Source organism: Thunnus albacares, chromosome 23 (genome assembly GCF_914725855.1).
Source record: "Thunnus albacares chromosome 23, fThuAlb1.1, whole genome shotgun sequence".
Taxonomy (NCBI): Eukaryota; Metazoa; Chordata; class Actinopteri; order Scombriformes; family Scombridae; genus Thunnus; species Thunnus albacares.
Genome location: NC_058128.1, coordinates 15,070,847 through 15,098,372, shown reverse-complemented (window position 1 = coordinate 15,098,372; position 27,526 = coordinate 15,070,847). Strand labels below are relative to the sequence as shown.

General features: G+C 43.2%; 1 protein-coding gene across 7 annotated transcripts in view; it reads left to right on the top strand.

Moving 5' to 3' along the window:
• The window catches only part of foxp2 (forkhead box P2), a 104,887-nt gene that overhangs the window by 61,375 nt on the left and 15,986 nt on the right, over positions 1-27,526 (top strand). For all 7 annotated transcript variants that reach the window (XM_044343304.1, XM_044343302.1, XM_044343298.1 and 4 more), the window contains 8 exons: positions 806-895; positions 10,544-10,681; positions 12,188-12,277; positions 14,551-14,740; positions 16,089-16,383; positions 18,146-18,250; positions 24,403-24,490; positions 26,284-26,367. In XM_044343304.1, coding sequence (XP_044199239.1) covers positions 10,562-10,681; positions 12,188-12,277; positions 14,551-14,740; positions 16,089-16,383; positions 18,146-18,250; positions 24,403-24,490; positions 26,284-26,367 — 972 coding nt within the window. In that variant the 5' untranslated portion in view covers positions 806-895; positions 10,544-10,561. The remainder of the gene's footprint in view (positions 1-805; positions 896-10,543; positions 10,682-12,187; positions 12,278-14,550; positions 14,741-16,088; positions 16,384-18,145; positions 18,251-24,402; positions 24,491-26,283; positions 26,368-27,526) is intronic.

Sequence of the window (27,526 nt, the reverse complement as noted above, 5' to 3'; positions counted from 1 at the left end):
CCCATCAAACCCTAGAGAAATAAATCAGAAAAATTATCATCCCCGTGTCTGGCAAACACATCAAAAGGTGTTGATGACAAATTTTTACAATTTACAAATATGATTTTTCAAATTCTTCATGCCATGTGTAAACAGCTGTGAACTAATTTCATCAAGTAGGGAAAGGTCTCTCCTTCTCCATCTATCTATCCATCTTTCTATCCATCATTTCTATCACGCATCCTCTGCTCATAAGCACCCTTAATGCATAGTGAAAAACCTGGGCTGCTAGTTAATTGACTCTAAATGTAATCTGATGTTGATTTTGTCAACTTTAATTACAGCTCCCAGGGACACTTCACATGGTGCTGCCTCTACTTCAAATTGATATTATGAATATGCAAATGTGGCGGTAATTTGCAGAGAGAAGTGGGTATTTCAGTTGAGCACACACTAGACAGGTCAATTCTACTGACGCTCTGCCTCTTTTTTTTTTTTCAGCCCCCCCCCTCCCTCCCGCCACCCTCTGCTTCAGGGGTGCTCTAGACAAACTGTATTTATCCTTGATCACGGCTCTGTGAATTGTTATTAAACGTATCTCCAACGTAGTGTTAACCACGTCAGAATGTGTTGCGGAAAATACCAGGTGATATTTGACAGCGTTCTCAGTCAGAGATGACTGTTTTGTCCCTGAAATTTTGAATTATCTCTGCTGCCAGCTTCGAGAAATCTAATAGTTTATTTTCACTGTCTCCTTTCCTCCCTCCCCATCTTTTTTCTCTCATCTTTTCACACTGTCTTTTGTCTTGTGTTCTTTTCTTCCCAGGCCCTACAAGCAGCGAGGCAATTACTCTTGCAGCAGCCAGGCAGTGGCCTGAAATCTCCAAAGAGCCAGGACAAGCAGCGTCCACTGCAGGTAAAGCAGCTCCCCGTATAATCTCTTAAGTCCATCCATAATACATGCTCCTCCGAAAAGAAGATTTCCTCTGTTCCACAAGTGTGTTTGATTTGCCAACGCAATCCTCGGGCCTGTCATTGGAATCCTAAAGCTGGACAAGCCGGTCCCCAGGAAGCTAAGCGTCACATAGACACAAGAAAAACACAACAGAGACAGATTTCAGAGAGCAAAGTTTCATCCATCAGCCATCTGTCCATTTTCAAGTATACATTTTATTTCTCAGAAAGGGGTTTCAAACCATTTCATGCATATTGTCTATCAAACTGGACAATAATTAATACTTCAAGTATATCCAAAGGTTATACGGTTGGATGACAAATTGGAGGACGGACATCTTTGATCTCTATGCTTTCCTACATTCGATCCATAGTGTTGTTGACATGAGGAATATCCAGAGGTTAGTTATTATTTGAAAGGCATGTCAGCCTGACTAGTAGGTTATACAGACAGCTAATTTTAACTGCATGTCATTTCCACTCTTCAATGCTAATTTACCATATTGATTCGTAGAGCTGTCTATTTCTGTTGTTAGTGATTTGGAAAAGGTCACACTTGTATACATACGCCACACACACACAAAGCGCACACACGTCACACACTGACACTACACTCACACATATATATACACATTAACACATCGCTCTCCCTTCCTGGCGTTAAGATTTTCTCACACTGTGAGTCTTTTCATTCTGCTCGTTTAAGTCAACAAGACAGTTAGTTGGTTTTCCTGCCTCAAATTATGTAAGGCCCCTTGACATCTGCTCCATGTTTTTATTATTAGTATTTTTTATTTAATTTATTTTTAGCCGTTTGAAATTGAAGTGTGGGAGTTTGTGCCCTCCACTCGGCTAATAAGTACTATCAAGGAGCAATGGTTTACCTCATTAGAGGCTCTGTGCATTCCATTAATGACAGGGAAATTGGCGTTAACCTCACCCGTTGATACGTATTTTCACAGTCTAACAATGGCAACACCTTCAATTGGAGTCACACCCCTGTGTACCTAATTACGCACTGCTGAAGAGATAAGGTTGGCAAAGACTCAGTCATGCTTTTGCATTTAAATAATTCAACTCAACCTCATCAAGAGCGCTAATATTATCAGTATGTTCACACACAATGACATCAGAATTTAGAAAATAATTATAAGGGTGTTTTATTTATTTGAGTATATATATTTTTTATTTATTTAGCTCTGGTGGAAAAAAAACGACTCGCTCGTTTAGCTTTCTGTAGCTTATTGTTGAGCTTCTTCTGTTTGAAGTTCTGTATGCTGAAGAGAATAGATTCAAACAAATGGGATCCTGATCTACAAATGCCTGCATAGTCACCAAGTGCAATACATACATGGCAGGAAGAACAATATTGAATGAGAGCAGTGTGGGTGCATGATAACAGTCAGCCCATGCCCAAGCCCCTGCCTCTAATAACACCAGCAGATGGTAAATATTGAATATTTACATTTGCTTACTCCATCCTTGCCTCGCGTTGGCGATATGAATCAATATGAATCGGAGGCCCTGCCGATCGGCCTGTCCTCAGCTCCAACTAATCCATATGTTGATCCAGCCTTTATTAACATCCTCACCTCTTTGTTCCAAAAAGTCTCCATGCAGAGCGTCATCGGAGAGGCACTGCTGACTCTCCCAGCGATACCAGCTCCAACAGGGCTCAATGCCTTCTGGTCCGAGATCATTTTTACACTGGGACTGCGTTGCTGTGTGCCCTTGAATCCACTCATTTCAAATGACATTTTAGCTGTAATACTCCATTGTGCAAATATCAGTATAAAGCAGGAGAAACTCTTAGTTCATTAAAAAGCCTTGTTTTTTTGTTCTTATTGTTGTATTTCTTTCCTCTTGTCAGTACCAGATTTTTTTTATAATTGTCTTGAGGGAGTTTACCCAATAAAGCTGCATTATTTACCTGGATTATGAGGCCACAATGGGTACTATAGTACAATATTTTATTAGCTTCACGGCTTGATAAGAGTCAATGGCAATCAAGCTACATGTTTTCCACCGGAGGAATCGTGCGGATTGATCCTCTTGTATGATTAGCACAGTAGAAAGTGGGAAAAGGATTAATATTACCATGACATCCTGCTTATGGCAGAGATACTGATAAATCCTCTGCCAGTCTTTTTTCCCCTTGTTCCCCCATCTTTGGTATTTAAGAGCGGGAAATGATCCATAGATCATGGCATGTAAATTATTTAGTACACAAGCATCTAAGTGCCTCAGCTTGCAGTTTTAATTACGCGTATTAGCGGCTAAAGGCTCTCGCCTGACTAATTCTATCCGCTCGCTCATCACTGCTTCTCAGGAGTTGATGATGCGGAGGCAGGCAGCTCTGGCATTCACATGCACGCATACACACATGTTAAAAAAAAAAAAAAAAAAAAAGTCCCACAAACACACATACAAACACACACACAAGCTGCTTCTCCACATTTGCGTAATGTGACAGGTCTATTATTACACAGTAAGCCCACGGGAGCACTCAATAAACACCTATTTCTCCCTGTAAATCCCCCTGCCTCCGCCATGCTGCTTACACGGCTCTCCCAAGGCACACAACACCCTCTCGTCTCTGCTCCATTCTCCTCTGCTCCTCTCTCCCCTCGCTCTCCTCTTCTCTGTGGCAATATCCCCCCTCTGAAAGGCATTTATACACTGACATTTGGAATACAAATAAAGAAACGCGGACAAGGAGAGGCGGAGAGGATTACAGAGGCCTATGAATCTGACAGTTGTTTCATTCGCACACACATGTACATAATGCATATAAACGCAGCCCACACTCATACACAACACAAGCACAATAACAGTTACTTAAAGTTTTAATGGGGCCAGATGTGACTTTAGGCAAGACTTGTTTGTTAGTGGCTCTATTGATCAGTATTGATAAGGAGCAGGGCAGAGCTGGAACTAAGCCACCTGGTGGGTGAGCAGGTTTTATGCTCCCGTGTTTTGAGGAACAGCTCCAGTTTACTAGAAATCCCAGAAAATAAACCGTAACAGGTGGTAGGTATTTATTTGATCCAAACACACTCATGTCAACAGACCACATCTCCTCCTAACATGTCACCATTGTGACACAGCCACCACCTCTCCAATGTATGTTACATATAAAACAGCTAGAATGACCCCTTAACCTAGTGTGACAGTGTGACGGTACACCCTAACCCCTCCTCCTTGTAGTTAACATCCGATTCTTAACCATGCAAAACCTCTGCCACTGCTGCTCTACCCCTTTCACACTATCAAGCTGTGAATACCCTTTTACAAGACTAATAACCTCAGTGCCATCTGTGCAATGATCTAAGTATGAATGAAAATTTTTAAGGTTTTACGGTTGGTTTATGGACGGGAAGAGATGTTGATTTAGCCCTGTTTTCTGTAAATTCTACAGCTTCCTGCCCAGGCTAGTCAGATTGGTTGTGGGCACTGGGCCATCCTAGGAAGTGTCACACTTTTAAAGGTCAGGTCCACGCGTTTGAACACTGAGCCAATATCATCCTCGATAGCAGCACTCATCTGCTTATTGACTTTCATCTGGAACACACACACACACACACAACCACACAGAGATGCAGGGAAAAGGGCTGCGACGCTAGGCTTGAGTATAGGTTAGCTGACTTCAGCGTGCGTGGCTAAAGGATGGTAGTTCACATTTACATTTATGAATATATCTTTCCACTGCATCCCCTCTGGTTGGATCTGAAAATAGAGAAAAACTATCACAGCGAAGGGAATAAAGAGAGGGGGAAAATATTATGTTATTCATGAGGAAAACTTCTGTTGACTCTGAGAGAGAAAGAGGGGGAAAAAAAAAACGTCAGCACATTTTAAGTCAAACACCCTTGGTTACTGCTTTTGTAACCAGAAAACAAGATTTTTTTCTATACCCATCTCCCTCCCCACTTCTCTTTTTTCCTGCATTTACAACACCTACAGGACAAGATTGCTAAATTGCGAGGACAGAGCAGGTTCATCATTGTGATGCAAAAGAAGTTGAAATGCAACCCCAAGGCGAGGTAGCTGAGTTTGGGGGATCAAGAGAAAGTGAGAGGGAGGGAGGGATAAAAAAAAAAAAAAAGTAGCTCAGACCTTTGATGTAGCAGCAACAAATTTACCTTGTGACAGAAGATACATGGGTGCAATAAACGAGTTATACCAGCCCTTACACATGCAATCAGATGATTCTGGCCAGGGTGTTAATTGGATCCTAACCGGCAGATCTGATACGCCTGGGCCCCGATGGTGAGGGGGAAAGCCTTTCCAAGTGATGAACTATAATTCACTGAGCTGCTTGAAGCACTTGTAATTTACTGTGTGTCACTGATGAAGAGGCTGATCCAGTGGAGGCCATATTACCTGCAACATCAGAGGGAAGTGTCCCCCCCCCCCCCCCAAACCCCCCAACCCCCCACCCTCGCTCTCACTTGTACTCCCTCTTTCACTTTCTTTCTATTTCAACACTCTCCACTCTCTGCACTTTCTTTTTTTTTTTAAATTCTCTCACTCTCCTCCTCCTATCTGTCGCTCCCATTTACTCTTGGAATATGTACACCTGCAGGGAGGCATCAGTCGGGAGTGAATTGTGCCAGTTTAATGATAAAGGTGTGACAATTTGTACTGATAATGACACAAACAATGTGCACCAGCAATGTCACACAGCTACACTAGTATACACTACATTCGAGAGGCTTCATCAATGACTATCTGCATGTAGAGATAAATCAATATGGAAATTGTGCTAAGCCCGTCCCAATCTCCTCAGGCGTTTTATTAAAGGCTTTTACATGATGGTTCTTTATGTTATGATAAATTGCACTTCCCATGCACTGCTGGCAAACCGTTATGGAAATTGATTTAGGAAAACATTCAGTAATCTACTTAGCTTGAGTCCTGACAATCTGGAGTATTGATCTCCCTAAGCTGAATACACGACATGCGTTTGAGCGAGTGTGGTCTCACATGCAAGCATGCGATTTAACATACAAAAACACACATGTACTTCTTGCATACCACACACTTGAACTTCAGAGTCAGGCACTCACCAAGCCAGCTGCCCTGGAGCCTTGGTGGTCCTCGAGTGGAGAGTCCCAACTATCAATAATCGTGTGGCCACATTTGGCAGTAATTGGCTAGTAAATGAGCAGTGTCAGCCGAAAGGGAGTTGAGAGGTCAGAAGTCCACAAGCTATGAGGGGGGTCTGAGTTTGGGCCCTGTGCCCCATGGGATACTCAGGAGATTGAGATGAAATAGGGGATGGGGGTGGCGGTAGAGGGGTTTCTCCTTTTTTTTTTTTTTTTTTTTCCTAGATTTCTCTCTCTCTCTTCCTGTGTGTAAAATGAAGCTAGTGGCTTAATTAGCAGTGACTCTCCCTGCCAAGGATCCACAGTAATTACCAGCAAGGACCCTTCCATTTCTCATTGCAGTTATCTTAGCAATGTGTGTAGCACAGCTCAGTCCCTGTCCAGTGCTACAGGACCAACCTCTGTCATTGATAACCGCCCCGTGTTCGTTGCCCCCACGATGTTTATGGCCGACATCTAATCACCAGTTTCCTCCTGCTTATTACTGCTAAGTGAGTTGTACAGAAGGAAATCGAATAAAAGGAATTCTTCTCTACTGGATTTGTAATTGTTTAAGTTTGAACTCTGATACACCAGTTATCTCATGCTTTAGGTAATTTGAGTTCACTCATAAAATCCCATTGCCGTAAAGATAAAGTGCCACACAGTGGAGTGGGTGTAATTGCTAAAAGTGCATTTGTCCATTGGTCTGGATAGTTGGAGGCGGGCAGCTGTGTTAGCCAGCCAGTGAGCCACATTTCAGTGGAGATGTGGTGTTCTGTATTTAATGCCAGAATGCCCAGTTAAATCAAACATAAGAAGAGACGTGGGTGCCAGCTTTGCCTGGAAGAGATACCTGAGCTCTCTGTGGAAGAACTTGACCTTTTGTGAGGCACAGGAGAGACTGGTTACAGGCTGCGGGTGTGACAAGAGTGGTGTAATGATCTGCTTGTTCTGGTGAGGGCCCCACCAGTGTTGTCACATCAGGAGCCAATTTAAAGGTCCTTTATTTTGCTCTCCAACTTTGAGGGCAAACCACATGGCTTCAAAGTTCATGTCAATACAGCTCATCATTCTTTTGTAGTTTTTAAGACAAGGGACATAAACAAATAAAGGGTTCAAATGGTGAACCACGTTTGAACCCCCCATTTGAACACAGTTAAAAACAAGTGTGTTTCTCACAGATGCCTGTAAGGCAGCGGTCACATTGAAGCATTGTTCAAAAATCATTAGCAAACTACTCTTTTCCATCCAAATTTGCACATATTAAACAGGAGAAGCACATTTTCTCTTATTAAGGTCCCCAGTGGCCACATCAGCTACAGCTAATTTCAAACAATTTCATAAATCCCATTAATATTTTTTGTGCACCAGTATTGGAAATATATCCTTTTGGATTACAGAGAAACAGAGGTACAGCCCAATTGGATATCATGGCTCCTCTTCTGTGAAAGAGAGTCTATTCACGGTGTGTGGATGTTTACGCCACTGCCTCCGTCTAGTAAATGCTCATTAATTTTATCCCTTCGTGGCAAAATCATTTCTAGGAGAAGCAATTCAGCCTCCTGTTCCTTTCAATTCACCGCTCACGTCAATCAAGCCCTCGTGCAGTATCCTGCAGAATGGAGGTGTTATATTCCTGCAATTATCATGTCATATACTCGAAAATGTAAATGAACGTGTGTGTAAAATTAAATTTATGGGTTGTCAGTGAAGAATAAGAACCAGGAGAGCAATTACTTATCTGCTTTCATCTTGGAGCCTCTGATACGTCAAGCAGAAAAGCATGCAGTTAAATGCTGGAATTAGCATTGTGCTGCACTTCACAATGGACGTGGGCCAGTGCCTTTTCTCCCCTCTCTTTCTTCGGCCTGCTTTTCTCTCCCTTTTTCTTCCCCTCTTTTTGTTTGGAGCAGTGAAATGAAGATGATTATCACCCATTATAGCTCTAAAAAGCTAATGAAAGTGTAAAAGGAACTTCCCAGTTTCATAACTTGCTTTTACTTTTTCGATTCGTTTTTCTGTTGTTCTTTGGTGACGTTTTGTTTGGTTTCATTCATTGTCGCTGAAATACTGCATTATTTATTTATTCACAGGTATTTGACTGTGAATGCTTAAATTTCACCACTTAGACAACCAAGAACCACTTTGAAGTAGAGTAGAATTTATATTTAATTCCACTTTACATATGCATGCACAGACTGTGCATTTATGTTAAATTCTAAGCCTGCATCCCTTTTGTGAACCAAAACATCTTTGAGCCAGCATCCAATTAATACTCTTAATGAGTGCATCTCTCATGTTGTTTCTCAGCTACACTCGTCCCATTGTCATGGCATCCAACACAAAACCAGGAGTGACTGCGGGGGTAATTACTTACCTAGCAAATGTACCTTTAAGGGTTAATAACATTGAAGGTGTAAGCACAGCATTTGCATAATTACACACGGACTGTTTAATTTGCAACTTTTGATGGCTTTTGTTCAGCACCTCGCCTATTGTGAATGCATTTTCTTTTGCGCTCTTGCATAGAGGGTCCAGAGAAGAAAAGAGATGTACCACAACATCCTCCTCCACCTCTTCCACCTTAGATGGAGTCCCCTCTCTCTAAGACCCTAATGAACAATGGAGGCAGGATTTGTTTGAATATGAATATGAATGTGCAGCAGGGCCGGCTGGAAGTTGACCTTCAGCTGTGATTTTCAGTTCATCAGGATTAGTCAAGGCGGGCGATCAGGAGCCACTAATGCATAATGACTTCTAAAATGAAAAATGTGTAGTGACCATGCAAATGTCTCGGCTAATCAAAGAGGGGGGAAAACCTGGGGTGGGGGGAAGGCGTTGAGGAGAGGAGAGCTAAACAAGGACGTGTCAAGGCCTGACAGAGAGAGAGAGAGAGAGAGAGAGGAAGGGAAAGAGAGGAAGAGAGAGAAGGAGGGAGGGAGGAGAGACATGCATGGAAAGTAATCAAGGCAGCTTGATTAGCTGGCGATGAGGACAGGGATGTCTTATTGGCCCCTTGACACACCATATAGGCTAGCTACTGTCATGGCAGCTCTCTGCCAAACACTGTCGCAATTAGTGTCAGTGAAGGTGTTACTACATGTTGATATATTAATTGTGTTATAGCAGCATACAGCCTGTTTGTCAAGAATCTTTGTTGATAAGATTCAGCATCTAGCCCTAAACATTGTTGCATCAAACATGGATCTATTTTGTGTCTAAGCTGATTACATTACATTGCAAAGGTCATATAGAAAAGGAAAGGGTGATTTATGCCACTTCAATAAGTCAATGAAGTGTATACATGTATGTGTCTTATTCAGTCAAGAGGAATCAACTGGTGAACCATTGTGTCGTTGCAGCAGATGCTAAATCATTCACTCATGTTGATGTCAAACTGGAAAGCAAACTAAATTTAACACAGTAATATCTTTGCTCCACAAAATTTGTTCAATTTTTAAGCAGGCACGAGGAGCTGAAACGGTGTAATGCGACTGTTAGCCCGCACTCCCCTGTTAGAATGTGTGCACGCAATCAAAGACCGAAGAGAAACGCATCCTCTTCCTATTGATCTGCTGCCTCAGAAGTCGCATGCGCTGGCGTCTTAGATGAATTTGGCAGAAATGCAGGATATGTATCTTTGTTTTGTTTTGGTGAAGTTCTTCTACTGCAGTTTGACAGCTCGTATTTTAATGATTATAACCTAAAAAATGACATACATTTTTCAAAATGGCATGTGGGCCGAGAGCAAGAAACAATCGTGCTTTTGGCTGCTCTTGTGAGAATGAGAAATGTGAAAAAATTCACTCAAGAAGGCATCTAGTCAAAAAAAAAAAAAAAAAAAAAAGAACAGAAGTATTCATGTCTTTTCTTATATTTCCCTCCCTCCCAACATTAAAAAAAAAATATCACAGGGTGAACCCTCAACCTCCCAGCTACGACCCACCACATCACGTTGATTGTGCCTGCCATGTGTCCACTTCATCAGTGTAGTTTTAATCAACTTCAGAGTTGTGCATTTTCACGCTGTTTCACAATAGCAGCACTGATAGGCATGCTAAAGTGGGGGAGTTCAAGGGTCCTGCTAATTAAGGTCTACGTCTATTTAAATCCCTTACTTTTCCCAGCGGGGTGGAGGAAGGAAAATAAGATGAGCAACACAAAGGCACAGCACCCATCTGTCCTTCAGCATCTCCTCTAGGCTGCCAACCGTCACGGCCATGGGAGGCCTGCTCTCCCTACCTCTCAGTCTCCAATTACCACACTCCCAGTAGATCCACGCCAGTAGGCCTGACGCACGTCTCTAATGCTCTATTTTTCTAACTTTCTTCCATTTTTGTTCATCCCTCCATCCTATTTTTCTCTCCTATGCTCTCATTGTTTACCATTCCTTTCCCACTTTCTGCATCTTATACCTTTCCCTTGTCCTACTCCTTTTCCTCATGTCCTTCTCTGCATCTCTTTCCTACCTTTTCTTTTGTCCCTTTGTCGCTCATCCCTCCATCATCCTCCCTGTCCAGGTTCCAGTGTCAGTGGCCATGATGAGTCCCCAGGTGATCACGCCGCAACAGATGCAGCAGATCCTCCAGCAGCAGGTGCTTTCCCCCCAGCAGCTCCAGGCCCTGCTCCAGCAGCAGCAGGCTGTTATGCTGCAGCAGGTACAGTACACACACGCACACACACACCTACCTAAAAGCATACATACCCAGACAAACATTTTGGCACAAACACTCTGGCACAGTGACAGATATATGACACACATACAACCCTTAGTCACTATTGTGCCAGTGTATCACAGCCACCAGTCCCCGATGCCAACTCACCACAGCCCTGTATCCTTGACACACTTACCAAGAGGAATCTGAAATTGACGTACTTGTTCATGTCACCTCTAATTAACTGTCTCTAGTGTGTTGCTGGTTCAATTCCCTGACAAGCATTCATCAGGGATTGAGGGAGTAGGGCACAGTTTGGATGAAAACCAGAAGCTGAGTGATAGGTGATGGATGATGTAATATTTGGAATTGGCTTGTGGAAGCACACACTTGGCACAGTCTCATGTCAGAGTTGAAATGCATTTCTCATTCATAGATTTGATTAAGGGAAGGAGAATTGTTTAATTAAGAATGTCAGTCATTCTGATTATTCCTCTTCATTAAGAGCACTCACACTCTCTATTTGGTGGCTGTTTCAGTACAGCAGTGTGACTTTGTATTGCATCTGTCATAGCAGTTAGAATTTGACGCTCATTTTTATTGTACACTATTTTCGTACAGTACTGTGTGATGGTCATTCTTAGCAGAGTGCAGTTCATCATGTTATATCAAACAGTGTTTCAGGAATCTGTCATACAAAGCATTAAGCATCAGTAATCCTAATTAAATAGGAATCACATGGTGAAAACCTGTCTTTAGTCAGCATAGAGCAAAGTTGTATAGTTGATTTACGTTGATTAAGTGACTTGACAAGAGTTACAAAACAGTTTGCAATTGCTCCTAGGGCTCCCATTCATTTTTTATATTAGTGTCTGTGGATATTTCTATGGCAGTTAGCAGACAACTGGACCATGCATTCCAGTGGCCTGCCTCATGGACTTCTCTTTTAAGCCAAAAAAACCATCTGAAGTTTACATGAAATTAAACTGAAATCATCGTTTAAATAGCTACCACAGTATGTGTGTTAAAGGAATCAGTTCAATGTAGCGAACCTGTTCCTGAGAGAGTTTACTCTGTTTATTTCAGTCACTCAAAAGGAAATCAGTGCACTCTGGCAGACTAATGCGTAGTTAATATGATGAATTGTTGCCCCCTACAGATCTGCAGGACTATTAAAAGTCCATATGGAGAGGACTGTGAAAGACAGCAAGGATACAAATGCCAAAAGCAGTTGAAAATGTTATTCATAATGTGCAACAGTTTCTGCATAACCAACATGTGAAGTGCAGCTGGAGCTGGACTAGTTTAGCCAAGATTAAGAGAAAATGTCTAATCATTTCTAAGGGATTTTCTGTGAAGGGTTTTTGCATGTAAATCAATCAGAATTAGTTAGAAAATAGAATAAAGTATGGGAAACATTGAACATGAAGATGTGTACTCATATGTATTTACATATTTTTATTTTCTGCCTGTGTTTGTGTGTGTGTGTGTGTGTGTGTGTGTTTGCAGCAACACCTGCAGGAGTTTTATAAGAAACAGCAGGAGCAGCTTCATCTACAGCTTCTCCAGCAGCAACACCCTGGCAAGCAGGCTAAAGAGGTAGGTCCTCCACACACATATTTATACCACCTATGATTTCAATCCCAAGATTTAGATCACTCAAAATAGATCAAAAGAGGAACTCCTAGCTCAGTAGTAGTAATTCAGTGTACATATGTCTTTAAATTGAAGTCCATAAGTCCCTTCTCATATATTACCTGTTATCTCTCACTTTCAATTCTTTACGTCAAACTGATTTGTTTTGAACTAATTAAACTGATTAATTTGTAGTTAAACTAACCCCTAACAACCACACCACCAGTGCCAACTATATTCTTAGAACTATTCCTGCTACCATCATGCAGTATAGAGACCGTGGGACTGACTCCGTTAATGAGCTGTTTCAAGTGACATTCACAAACACCATGCATGCATACACATGCATTGATTTATAGAGAGACCAGAGATAAAGGGTCCCGGATCCAACTCATTAATGAACTGTTTCTATGGGTATACAAACACACACAAATACTCAACTGCTAAAGTTACAGTGTACAGCGCTCATAAATCACAGTGACAGGCAGCCGGTCGACAGACATAGCTCCGTCTCGTTCTCTTTGGCTATCAAGAGAAGAGGAGACGAGCGTGATAGCCTCAGCCACATTTGCGTGTCAGCGCTGAACCCTCAGAGCCAGTCCAGGGCCACATGTTGGCAATACTGTACGTGTTAAAGCAGTTAAATTGATCAGAAAAAGAGATATCACATAAACACACACAGCCTGTCCCTCTTTCCTCTCTCTCTCTCTCTCTCTCTCTGTCTCTCTCTCTCTCTCTGTTGCACATCTCAGTGTCTCTTCAAGCAGCCCATTATGCTGCCCCTACAGGAATCCGCAACTGACCTCCCGGTGGCTTTGTTTCTGTTTGGATTTGTGAATAGAGTTTTTCAGGGGCCCCGCCATCAAATATGGAATAGAAATTGCTCCCTTATTTCTCTTGAGGCAGGGTGGAGGGGTGTGGGGGGGGTAGGGTGAGGGGGGCAAACCTGCCTCCCTCCATCACTCTATTATGCAGCCTGTTTTCCAGTGAGCGCATCAGAAGTTTTCCTCCTCCTCCTCCTCCTCCTCCTCCTCCTCCCTCCATGCTTCTCCAGGTCCACCATGATATAAACATACAAAAACACATGAGCATGACATGCTGTATGCGCACACACGTACTGTATAAGGTGAGGAGAGGAGAGGAGAACTGAAAAACATAGAAATCAGTTAAAAGATTATCTATATACATCCCCCATTTTGACATAACAGACTATGGATAAAGAATGTATTCCATCAAACCTAATAGTTTCCACTTAAAGCCAGCTATGCAGTTTCCTGTGTGTTTCATAATTTGATAAACTGTAGGCATTTGTGATATGGCACTGTTTTATAACTCAGAGCCAAAGCTTTTGTCTCTCCCAAAAAATTCACTCCCTCTCGTCTTGTTTTGCCGCAGTGACTGAGTTTGATGTTTTTTCATTTTGTTGTTGTTTTTGTTGTTGTTTTGCACAGCCCTTATGCAACTGCCTGTCTGGCCCCGCGATAAACAACTCTGTGAGGCAGCGAGGAGAGCAGAGAGAGGGTAGAAGAAGGGGTGGGGTGGAGTGGGGAGAGGAGGGCTCTGTGCTGCATGCGTGTGCGGGCATATGTGTGTGTGTGTGTGTGTGTGTGTTTGTACTTGTGTCTATGCATTCACACGCACGTGAAGCTATAAATCTCTCATTCTGCCAGCTCCCTCTGGCCACATAAGCTGCAACAGACCATCAGTGAAGGCGAGACAATTAACTATCAGGGGTGGTGGTGGTGGTGTGGGGGTGGTATGGGATGGGGGATTATACCAGAGGCTTAGTATCATACACAATCACAAGCCACATACACTGACAGGCTTGAGAGCTGGTATATCAGCGCAGCTTTGTGTCTGTTTGTGTGCGTGTGTGCGCTCACGGACATGAACACACACAAAGAGAGGAGAAGGCAACAGCACTTTTGGTACAGCCCAAAAAACAGGAGGGAAGACTAAGTGAGCACAGACAGAGAGGGAGAGCGTGCAGAGAGACAGAAGAAGAGGCAAGAGAGGTGTAGCTAAGGTCACGGCAGAGGCGAGTGAGTGCAAACTCTCAACACACACACACGCACGCACACACACACACACACAGCACAGCACAAACGCCGCTCTGTCTTCTTTCCCCTCTCCCTCTCTCTCAGTTGTTAATTCGTCTGTAATTTTCCCTCCCCTCCTCTCCTCTTCTCTCCTCTCTCCTCTCCGCTCCTCTCTTGCTCCTCTCCTCCTCTCTATAGCAACAGCAACAGCAGCAGCAGCAGCAGCAGCTGGCCGCCCAGCAGCTCGTCTTCCAGCAGCAGCTCCTGCAGATGCAGCAGCTCCAGCAGCAGCAGCACCTGCTCAACATGCAGCGGCAGGGCCTGCTCTCGCTGCCTGGGCCCGCTCCCGGCCAAGCCGCCCTGCCCGGACAGACGCTGCCCCCGCAAGGTAAGAGGAAGAGGAGGGCCTCAGGAGGGGAGAAGGGAAGGAGGAGTGTCGGACGTGGTTGTGTTAATCTCCGGCACGTGACTTGCAGCACTTATGGTCACATGCTTCCTGTGTTTGTTTGGTTTTTTTTCTGCAGGTTTGGGGTACAAGTGTTTGTCACTCTGCTTTTGTCACCATCTGGATGTCTTGCATTCTTCCTTCCTGCTGTCAGATTTCTATCTTGCGTCTCCAAGCCTGTCTTGCCCCATTCCACTTCTGTCTTTCTGTCCTGCCTGTCTTTGTTTCTCTCATTGGTATGCACCTGTGTCCCCCTTGTGTTATCTCTAAGTATGTTTGTCTGTCTGCCTTCCCCTCATTGGTATGCTCTTCTGCCATCCACTTTGTCCCTAACTCTCCACATGATCATTTTTTTAGTCTTTCAAATCTTCCTTTCTTTTCCTCTCTCTTCTAGTCTGATTGTGGCTTTCTTTGTCTACCTCTGTTTCTCTCTCAGCTCTGCTCTGCTCTGTTTGTGTTTGCTGTTTTTTTCCATCTCTGTTTCTATTCCCCCGCTCCCCCTCCACCTCCTTCCCCGTTTGTTGTTGTTGTTGTTGTTGTTGTTGTTGTTTACTGCCTTCACTGAGAGCCAGGGAGAGGAGAAAGAGAAGAATGAAAGGACAAAGAGAGAGAGAGAGAGAGGGAAAAGTCGGCTCCATTTTTCCTCCTGAGCCAAGTAAACACCTATGTTGTTGTTTACCACCAAAATGGCGGAGACAGAAAACAGGCAGGGTGATGTTAGAAGGAAATCAAAGGAATGCATATTGCCTAATTAGTTGCCAAGCTGAAAACAAGCAGTGGACAAAAGCTTGTTTATCACAGATGCAATATCATAAACAGTAATGCATACATGCACTGTAATCAATGCTTTGCAATTCTTCTTCAGGTTGTTTTGAAACACACAAATCTTTTGAGACTGAGGTGTACATGAGTGATCTATTAACTGGTAAAAGGAAAGAGGAGAAGAAGAATTGCTGTCGGTTTTTGTGATCAATATGAGTTCAAGTTCAGCTCTGCAGTGAAGCAGCGCAGGATGATAGTCACTCACTGGGGGCAAGGCCTCGAGTCATGTTCCTAAATACAACTTTTCTAGCTGTTGAATAAAGTTTGCAGAGTTTAGCTTCAGCTTTTTGGTTTGACGGATGTCTCACACAGAAAACACGGTTTTCATTCAGTTTATACGATACACTTTATATATTAATTGTCTCTTCCTTCTCTTTCTTCCTCTCATACTCCCTTTTGCTGTCCTTCCCTCCACTCCCATCTCTCTTTCTTTCCTTGTCTCTTTCTCTTTCCCTCCTGATTTCTCTAGCTGGCCTGAGCCCTGCAGAGCTCCAGCAGCTGTGGAAGGATGTGACCGGAGGCGGCGGTCACGCCATGGAGGACAACGGCATCAAACACAGCAGCAGTGGTACCGGTACCGCCGGGGGTGGCGGCGGCGGCGGCGGTTTAGACCTCTCCACCAACAACTCTTCTTCAACTACCTCCTCCTCTAATCCCCCCAAAGCTTCACCGCCCATCTCTCACCATTCCATCGCCAACGGACAGTCCCCCGCCCTCAACCACAGAAGAGAGAGGGAAAGGGAACGGGAAAGGGAGCGAGAGAGGTAAAATAATTGAAATGTCATCCGCCCACCTTTTGATACAACACCAAGGAAAAAAAGGCAGAGAAGATGAAAAGTTTACAGCAGCATATTTGTTACCCGTCACACATGCATAACAATAACAACCAAAGCTAAGCTTATTGTTTTTGTGCCATGATTCAATGTAGGAACACATCAGAGCTCCCATCCAGAGTATTTGTCCTCGTTTAAAATAACAGCGTTGTTTGCTAGAGGGAAAACATGATGTTTTGTTTATTTGTTCAATAGTTTATTAGTGTCTTGGTAATATTCAAAAAAATAAGAGCCTTGTTCTCCCAGGGGACCGCGTGTGCCATTGAACACACTTAGCTTGCACACAGATATCAAAAGCAGGGAGAGGAAGCCATGCAGGCAGGCGCACTTACAACAAGCCTCTCTGGCAGGCAAGACAAGGTAACCTCCTTGTACATTAAGTATTTAGTGCTTTCTCTCTTTTTTTTTTCTCTTTTGAAAATTACCTTCTTTGCTTGCTTGTCATGTAAACAGAATACGTGATGCCTTGAGTGGCGTTTCCAGGATGTTTATCCTTGTGATGGCGTCTTTTATAAATACATCCAGCACCAAAACACTGACTGTTCACATATCTGCCTATCTGGCCCATGCATTATTCAAAGGCTTTTCTTGGGCGATATTATAATAAGGACTTAGGGTAGCGATGTGTGTGTGTGTGTGTGTCTGTGTAGATGCATGGTAGAGACTCACACTGGAGGTGGAAGTGCTGTGTAATTGGTTTAAAGTAGATGCTATCTCTCCAGTACCACTAAAAGGAGGCTTGAAAAAGATATCTTTAGAAGGAAGACAGAGGGAAAGAGAGAGGTAGAGAGGGACTGAGAAGAGAAGGAAGAAAGGGGGGGGGGAGAAAAAGACTTTTTATCTGCCTGTGTCCCGAGGGGTGTGTGGTGTCTCATAATGATCGAACAAGGAGTATTGTCAGGAGCACTGCTTACTAACATGCCACAGATCGATGTGGGGAAAGCCCCTCTGTAAAACACAGTGTGAGCTCCGCCAGCGCTAACACACACACACACACACACACATACACACACATATTCATGGGCCACACACACACACGGGCATGCACATCGTCGTCGACCACACACATACATACACGAGCATAACCTATAAGCAGACATACACGCAAAGAAACCCGCGGTACACAACACACTCTCGTTCACATTCACATTTTCACACACAGACAGACACACACACACACACACCAGTGCCAAGCCTAAAGGTTAAATTGTCATCTTTAATAGGATGTGCTGTCTAGGCAGGGTCGTAACTTATTTGGGTGCCATTTGAAAAACGCCAGAGCACCCCTGCTCCCCTTGTCCTCAAAGAACATAAGTTACACAGAGTATTAATCTCCTGATGAAAATTATATGGCTGTCTGGATTTTTAATGTTTACTTGAAAGCCTCCCCCCCCCCCCATCCTCCCCATAATAGCTTTACAAGATGGGATGGTGGCTGCAGTGGAGACAAAGCTACAGCTCACTCTCGCTCTGGGGATGTTAACTGAACCTGTATTTCTCACACATCAGTCCACACTACTTCAAAGTTAATGTAGTTGCATCTTGTGATTATTTAGATTGAGTGGAGATCAATGGTCACATATGGGAGCTCACTATCCCGACCAGCCTCTCTCCCTCCCTCTTCTTCTCCCCTTTTGCTTTCTTGTTCATTCATTTCCTTTCTGTCTTTTTTTTTTTTTCACTCTGTCTCCAGTTCACTACATGAAGAAAGTGGAGGGACCCACCCCCTGTACGGTCATGGTGTGTGCAAGTGGCCCGGCTGCGAGAGCATCTGCGAGGACTTTGGACAGTTTTTGAAGTAAGAACATGCACTATGACACACATGTTGTAATGTAGACGATGTCTTCTCACCTCCCGCTGTTAATGCCATGGGGTGTTGTGTGTGTGTGTGTGTATGTGTGTATGTAACAAGCTAATCTATTATATTGTTAAAACGCACAAAAGTTATCCCCTACACTCCAGCACCTCCTCTCTCTGTGGGTACAGAGAGGCCTAACAAAGAAAACATCACTGCCTTTCAAAGAGCCATTTTGACCTTCTAGACAGCCAGTTGACAGGGTTCAGCTCTTGCAGTGCCGGATTCAAACCAATTCTGATCCATAACAAATCTCCTTCCTGGCGTGCAAGGGCCTGATAGGTTTGTGAAAAAGCGTCAAAAGCTAATGGCAACTCGCACGGCCGCACACTTACCTCCACAACAAAGGCCCCCATTCACTGTTGTCATGGTGCAGGCGCCAGGGCGAATGAACTCTTCATGCTCCATCAACAATTTAGTTAATTAGCTCATTTGTAATTGGCCGGCTTTGTTGCCAGGATGTTAGTGGGGGGACATCAAAGAAAGAAGGTGTTTGCAGCACTGCCGATTACAGGTTATCACATTGCCACTCACTGAGTCTCTCTGCCTTCTCTCTCTCTCTCTCTCTCTCTCTCTCTCACTCTCACTCTCTCTCTCACAATCACTCTTTCCCTGGCTCCCTGCTCTCACACAGAGAAGAAAAGAAAGGGAAAGCTTTAATTTGAATATTCTAATTAGATTTGTAATTAACTGTGAAATAACGATCTGGCGAGTGTTTTTCATGGGCTGTAAATGTCCATGTGAATTCGCATAAACTCTTGAAATCAGGACATTGTTCTGGCGTATTTTCCAAATTATGCATTTCTCTACAGTAGTGACTGTAATAAGTTGCAGAAAGCTACAAAAATTTACTAATACAAGAAACTAGTCCACCCATGGGGAGCTGCTGTAGGATTTAGGTCAGGCTTTTGCTAAATCTACAGCAGCTTGTGAATTAAAACTAAGAGGTGCATCTGTGAAATGAAATGACTGTAATGAACATACATAGTGTTTATTAGTCTTTGAAAGAAACAGCCAGACAGGACATTAAGCTGTATTTTCACACTCTATCAGTTCACACAATACGCTCAAAGGAACCATAATTGACAGCAATGGATTTAAATGAATCAAAGGTGAATATATATGACAACTCTAGCCTGACAAGTGTGTTTGCTTATCCCCAGTGGAAAATGCGCGGCATACATGTCAATGTCAATATCAATTTTTTTCCAGAGCGTACATAGCACATCCATAGGCGTCATCTCGTATAATTTTAGAAATCATGCTTATGAAAAGCCAGTTTGCATTGTCCAATCTACACTACATGTGCACTAGTCCAGGTAGAAGAGTTTGCCTTGCAGCTTGGGAACAGATGTGTGTGTGAGAAGGCAAGCCTGTATCGGATTATCAGGTTTTCTGATATCTTGTCCTATCACCTCAGTACACTTACTTAAAGAAGACATCAGTCTATCCTTCTGCACTGTACGCTCTGTTCACACGCAAACACACGTAAGTCTGTGTGCTCTAAGGATACTGTGTCTAGGTAGCTTAGCTGGTTATTTAGTTGAGGGGCAGAGATACATCGTATAAAGCGATGTGTCGGTGAATTCGGTAAGCTGGTAAGCCAATGCAAAAGGATGCATGGTTGTAAAGACAAACTGAGATAGCGAGAAAAGACAGACGGAGAGAAAACAGGTAGATTTCAAACTTAAAAGCCAGAGCATAGGTTGGCAGACGGTTTTGTAAGAACGCTTGCCAGAACATTTGCTGCTACAAAACAGAACAGTGTCTTGGTCCCCCCCCCCCCCCACGCACACGCACACACACACACACACACATCCCTGCAAGTCAGAGCCTGGCTCTACACTGTAACCCAGCCAGCACATGAAAACAGACACCAACAAAGAAGGCAGGCTCGTCATCAGAACAAAGATGGCTTCTCGGTGGCGTGCCTCGGAGCGGTGATTGTCGGTGTCAGAGAGAGTCCTTTTATGTTTCTGGAGATGCTAGTCGACTACACACACACCGACGCGCACACGCACACACACACACACAAGCGCAGTTTAAACGGGGGTTACATAAAGCGGGTGTCAGATTTAGATGACAGTTTAGATGTTGGTAGTTGGGTGTGGGTTACGCATGTTGGGAGGGGGCGTGGAGGGGGGGGGGGACCCAAGTCAAGCTGGCGTCTCGTAGCTCGCAGTAGGAGCTCAGCTCAGCGGCGGTGACACGTTTAGTCATCTATTGTTTTGTTGCATGAAGAAACTTGTCAAGATCAGCATTTAATAGCTCCTCAGTGTTCTTTTAAGTGTTCTCACCTGGAAAAGGTAGCCGCGAGGTGGCTGGCACCCTGAATTAGCTCTCTGAAGTTCAAAATGAAATAATATCGTTGGGAATGTTTCTTGACTGGCAGGTATTGGTGTGTGTGTGTGTGTGTGCGAGTGTGTGTATTTGTGTTAGTTACATGAGAAAGAGAGAAGGAGAAACATTAATGTTATTAATGCTGGAGATATTTATGTGGGGACTGGTAAATAAAAAATGTAATGCAAACTTTTTATAGACCACCACATTTCTTCTTCTCCAGCATGGACATGTCTTGTCCCCTCTACTCTGGCATTTCACCTCATATACTCCCTTTAATTCAACGTCCTCCCACCTCAACGAGATATAGACTATCGACACAGAAACAGATACTTGCTCCTACACACACACACACACACACACACACACACACACACACTTAACTCTTCCACTCTATGTCACCACTCTACTCTCCTTATTACTGGCAGAAAGGCAGACTCCATGTTAAAATGGCAAGCTCAGCCACTAACCTGAACGTTGGTGTCTGCAACCCACTGCTAATTAAACCCACAAGGCAGCAGCCAAGTGTCTTCGTCTCTATATAATGTACATACACACACACACACACACACGCACACACACACACTGTGGAGGCAGGCAGTCAGGCAGGTCCCTTGCCCCTGGATAGCTGAGCTCCCCTCTACCCCTCCACATGTCTGCTGCACTGTGACAAGACCTTTAAAACGGAGGGCATTACTTATGCACCACCACTATGGGGAGGTTGTGTGTGTGTGTCAGTGTGTGTGTGTTTGTGTGTGTATGAATGCTTGTGTATATATGCTTGCTTATACACAGAAGTAGGTGTACAGTAGTAGTTACATACGGCTATGTGCATTTGTTCTATGTGTGTGTACATTAGGTTTACTGAATTCATGTTGGTGTATATGTTTGTGTGTCACGTGTAGATATTTAGGGCTCCTAACTCACTGTCCTCTGCTGGGCCTTTGTAGCCCCTGATAATACACACAGACAATTAGCAGAACTGCATCATCCATATATGCTGGCTTGAGCAGATTTATTATTGGGCCCTTAGTGGACGTTGATGGCCTATACATATTCATATACACAGCTGTGGGGAAAAGCCTTTGAGATGTTTGCTCCCTTCTCTTTAAGAGAAGAGAGAAACTGCAGGATCTGATTACAAAAAAAAACCCAAGAATCTTTATCTGGAGGTTGAAAAACAACAGCTGTGTCTCACCTCTCCCTCCTCCTCTTCCTCTATTTATCAGTCTCTTTGTCTCTTTATTTGCTTTGATTTCTCTACCTTTGCTACATCTCTCGATTTCCATCTCCGTCCTTTCTTCCCCACTCTCATACGGCCTTCATCACATGGGTAATTCACTCTTCAAGGCAGAAATCAATGTTCTTCTCAAAAGAGGCATGAACAGTAAACATAAACAGTAGCCAGCCAAGCCTGACAGTCAAACATGCATCCTCCACGTCTAGGTTTAACTGGCTTCTACTGCTAAGATGAGTCATTCATTTCCTCAAAGTTGTTCTTACGTGTTCACCTACAAATTATTTAGATTTGGTTATAATTAGAGGCAGCCAATGGGCAACAATGCAAAGATCTGAGCTAGAGTGTAATGTTTTATTATGTAGAAATCACACAAGAGAAAAGGGTTTGGAAGGAAAGAGATGAGAGTAAAGGGATTTTTTGTGTAATTAAGGAAGACAGTTTATAGTTCAGAGAGGAGAGAAACAGCAAGTACTTTTTTGCCTACATCTCCGTAAATAAGGTGTTCTTTCATTATTGTTTTCTGTCTGCCTGTCTGTGTCCCCCCCCCCCCCCCCCCTTTCCTCCTTTTTCTGTCTTTGTGTGGCATTATTAATGCACAGTAGGACATGCTGCCATTTGAATATTTCATAAATGCATGTAGTAATCTGCCTGTAATCACCTTGCTAACTGGCCAGTGGCAGAAGGTGTGTATGTGTGTGTGTGTGTATGCAGGAAAATAACTGGTTGGAGGACTGTCAAAAGGCTTTTGCACATTCACAGACAAAGACGCACATTGACTGAAAAAAAAAACAAGCTGCTTGTCGATGAGAGGCAAACTTAATAAAGATTTTTTTCCCCCCTCTCTCTTTTTTTTGTAATGAGGTATCTTCAGGGACAGCGAGCAGCCCGCTCTGTGCTTTTGAAGCAGCTGTAATTCATGACACACGCCATACATCAAGTGCATAAGATAGCATTATGGGCAGTGAAATGAAAAGGGTATTTGCAACATTAGTTCCCTCATCCTGCGAGGGACGTGATTAAATGATTAATGAAATGCCCCCTTTTTGCATGCACATTCTGAAACAGCAATTAGGCACAGGGCTGGAGAAATCCACCGGCTCGTCCCTCCCCTCTCTACCGCTATCCCTCATCCATCCCACTTCCCACCCCTCTTTTTTTTTTAATGCTACCTCATTCTTGATTCATAATGAAACATTTCTAAGCATTAGACCTGAAATGGTTACAAAAGCATAAGCAGGAATGAGATGGAATGGTTTTAAATGTGTTCTGTATAATTGAAAGGTACAGAGCTATTGTGATTACAAATGTTCTATTCAGCTTTTGATTGGCAGGCCAAGTGAAGCCGGCTCAATGAGTTGTCTTGTTTTGCACATTGCAGATAAACAAGAAGAGAGAGCTTTGGAAGAGAGTAGAGGAATACTGTATGTGGTGGGAGTGTGTATTTCTGTGTGTGTGTGTGTGAGTGCGCACTTTTTGTGTGCCAATCAGTGTTTGTGCAAGTTCATGATCATGTAAGTGAGTGTGTGTGTTCTAAGATAAAGTGAAAGCTACAGAGAGAGAGAGAGAGAGAGTGAGAGAGTGAGATTTTGTACTCCCTTTAATGCACTGGAGGCAGCGCTGTAAATGATCATTGAAGGGTCTGCAAGCTAACCTATAATTACTGGAGATAAAGTGGCAGCTCTGGCATTTCATAAGCCTGCCTCCTCAAAGCTTGCTTTGTGAGTTTGTCACCAATGATCATTTAGATAGAGGCTCATTACCCAGCATCACAACACTTTAGAAACCCCTTTTCGCCCCATATTTGTGTACTATGTTTTTGTGTGTACGTGCGCACATATTTGTGTGTGTCTGCGTACGTGTGCTTTACAGGGAATAAAGGTCTATCTTAATGGTGAGGCTCTTTTGTGTCCTACAGACGAAATCCAATCAAGACAAAAACCATCATTGACTGTTATAGCTGTCTGGCTGCCTTTTTCTTCTAATGAGGCGAACACACCAGATACATTTAATATGTCTGCCACAGGATAATGCACCTTCAGTTGCTTTTGTGTGTCAAATGTTGCTGGTGTTAAATTGTGTGTATTGTTTTCGGTAAACGAAGGAGACAAAGCGATTCTGCTGGGCTAGCATCTTTTATTCTCAGTAGAAAGCAGCGCTCAGGGTGGCACTGAAATTAGCCATCCAAACTGGCGCAGGCCTATTGTCATGTTAAACATGGCACCACACACCGTCATGTTACTTCTAATTACCTCATTTCAGAGTGGAACAATGGTTCCTAACAGGATCCTATAGATAATTGTCCCAGTATAGAAATATTATCATTAAAACTAAACAGTGGTGAAGTTGATACTGTAATTATCATCCTCCACAATTTTGATCATGGTGAAAATGAATACAATTTACTGTCTTCTGCAAGCTTTGACGTATTTGATAGATTTTCAACCTGGTGTGTAACATCTCTCTCTCTCTGTCTGTCTGTCTCTCTCTCCCCCTCTCTCTCTCTCTCCATGTCTAGGCACCTAAACAATGAACATGCTCTCGACGATCGGAGCACAGCCCAGTGTAGAGTCCAGATGCAAGTCGTACAGCAGTTGGAAATACAAGTAAGTTTTCTTTCAGGTATATAGTTGTATTGTTACATTTTTACCATTGTCACATTTTACTATTCTGACTCATTTCTTAATCATCCAGTCCAAACTTTATTTTTTGAAAGTTGTGTGAGCGAGAGAAAGGCCATACTATGGTCTGCTTAATACTTCCAGACAAGCAGGACCTGCTGAATTCAACAAAGCCACTAAACAAAGGAATCCTCAGGCCTTACAACGAAAGCCATTATGGCTGTTTTAATTGAATTAAGCGTGTGCTTTATTTTCTCTGCTTTCTTTTTCTTTTTTTTTTCTCTTTTTCTTTCCAATTAATGGCGAGCGCATCTCTCCCGGTCTGCTGTGTTAATTAACTGCACTTTGCACCTGAAGAAAGCTCAAAAGGAGGGAACTATTTTCAGTAGGTGGAGCGTGACCTTATTAAGAAGTCATGCTGGCTAGATAATGAGAGCGCTGATTGAGCGACATTATTACTCAGCACTGCCAACAACCGCTCCTCTCCTTTAGAAACAAATAGATATGTATGTTTTAAACAAGGCTCAAACAAAGTGCCAGGCCCGAGCTCCTTGTTGTAGTTCTTCTGGCTTTGCACAGTCAGAGCTGACCAGTTTTCCTCAATACATACAGTTATCGTTATTAAAAAAGGGTCACTAGTATTAGAAATATTAAGAATATGCTGGCAGAACTGTAGGTTATACAGTATAGACAGATTCAGCCTTAACTGTTCTCTCCCTCCGTCGTCTGCCCTCTGCCAGAGTAACCCAGCCTGCTTGAAGCCAAGCATTTCCTCCCGCACAGTTATTTTCTGGTCAGCTAAACAGTTTGTCTGTAATTGTTAGGAATCTGGAGGGTCTTAAAAGAAAATAAATTCTGTTGACATGTAAAAAAAATAAAGAAAATACAAGAAAGGATTCATGTTTTTTATTTAATTTAATCAAATTTTCAGTTTTTTTGTTTTTTGTTGAAACACAGAGCCAGTGAAGCTTGCGCTTTACAGTGTGACCAATTACAGTGGTGCTCTTGTATTGTCTGTCCTGTCTTTTCTCCCTTTCTTTCATTCCTTACTCCCTCCATCCCTCTCTTCCTCTTTTTTTTTCCTCGAGAGCCACCACTAGTAATGAGGCCCAGCTCTGTGTGTGTGTATGTGTGTGTCTGTGTGTGTGCGTGCCTGCATTGCTTGTCTGTCTCTCTTTGTGTTTGCACTGGTCCCTCTGTGTGTACTGTATATTAAGGGTGTGGGGGGTTGAGCCTTTCACATGGTCCGGTCCCTGTCACTCCCTGTGAATTAGATTGATGATAGGCAAAGGCCTGGGCCACTAACTGGACCGGGGAGGCGGGGCCGCCTGGCACCCTGTTTGGAAGACCCCTTCACCTCTCAGCAGCTGCTGGCTGCGCTCCATCCCCCTAACAGTGTCCACAGGACTTTGAGCAGACACTCAGGACCACCTAATTTATGGCCCAACTAGCTTGTTACTGTCAGAGCCTCGCTGACCTAAATTCTTCTATTGACAAAAAGATGAAATGCTATTTGTTTTGCCTGACCTGTCTGCACCTTCTCCCCTCTCCTTCCCCCCAGTCTCTCATACTCTCCTTACATCACCAGCAGGACTGTTTGTGTCTTTCTCACATGGCTCACATCAAACCTTTTCTTCCTTTCTTCAGTTTTTTTTCTCGCTTTACTACTCCTACCACCCCAATCGTATGTCTCACCATCTTTATTCTCAATCTTTTGTCTATTCTCCTCTCCTCCACTCTAATCTACTCTAATGTACTCTCTTCTTCTCTCTTAACAGCTTTCTAAAGAACGTGAGCGTCTTCAGGCGATGATGACCCACTTGCACATGCGGCCCTCGGAACCCAAGTCATCTCCCAAACCAGTGAGTGCATATTGCTCCGGCTACCGTAAACAGGCTTGGCTATGAATGAGGGCCCCCCCCACACACACACACAAAATGAACAGTTTAACCACCCGGCAGTTGTGTGAGTGAGCGACAGAAGATGAAAGGGGGAATGGGATTTGTAATACAGAGTTACATCTGCTTCTTATCAGGTATTGTGCGCCATGAGAGGACAATAGTTTGGAAGTGTATTAGATGGCAAAGCCGTGGAGTCCTTGGCTAAAACGCAGGGTCATTTCTTTGTGATAGATATAATAGCCAAAACAACCTGTTGGCTGCAGATGACTGTTTGGCTCGCTGGCAGGAGGAGCACTCAAAAAGTGGAATGAGAGAGAAGAAGATATGTCATTTTAACAACAAACACCTGAAAATTACAGCTCAGTGGTGAAGACGGTGTGATGTTGACATAAATACCCATAGTGCTGCTGAAATTGGTTACAGAAAAGGAAAAAAAAAAATCCAAAATTGTGAAAGGGGTCATTGACAGAAGAAAATGATGTCATTCTAGATTGTCTTTCTCTTGCCTTTGACTTCTAGATTGTATGATTATAAATGTATTTCTCCCAACCAGTATTTGAATTTAATATTAGGAGATACATTTTTGCAAACATTATTTCCTTCCAATTTTAGACGTTTTGAAATATTTGAGAGCAAAACATTGTTAGCGTGTTTCTGCTGCTTAGTAAGTGCCTACTTTCAATAGAATAATTTTCCTCATCACCTCTCATCATAGAATGTAGATAATCACAAGATAGCATAATTATCCCATAATTCCATCAGGAATCAAACTCCCTTTTTATTATTCAATCTCTCTCTCTCTCTCTCTCTCTCTCTCTTACTCTCTGTAGCTTTTTTTTTTTTAATCTTCAAAACTCCAGCAGCTTGGTTCCATCTCGTCCAATAAAGAATTTGCAGCCTATAATCCATGCCTGAATATGAATGAATGATGCTAATGAAGTATTGCATTACATAAAGCACACATGAAAGAGCAGCTAATTGCATTTGATGGTGGGGGCAATTCAGACAGAATTCTTAAACGAACAGTTAAGTCCTCAGTTTTAAGGCTCCCCCGGTTTTAAGAGGAGGTAAGATGAAGATTTGGCAAATGGAATAATAGTGCAGAATACACGTGTGTATG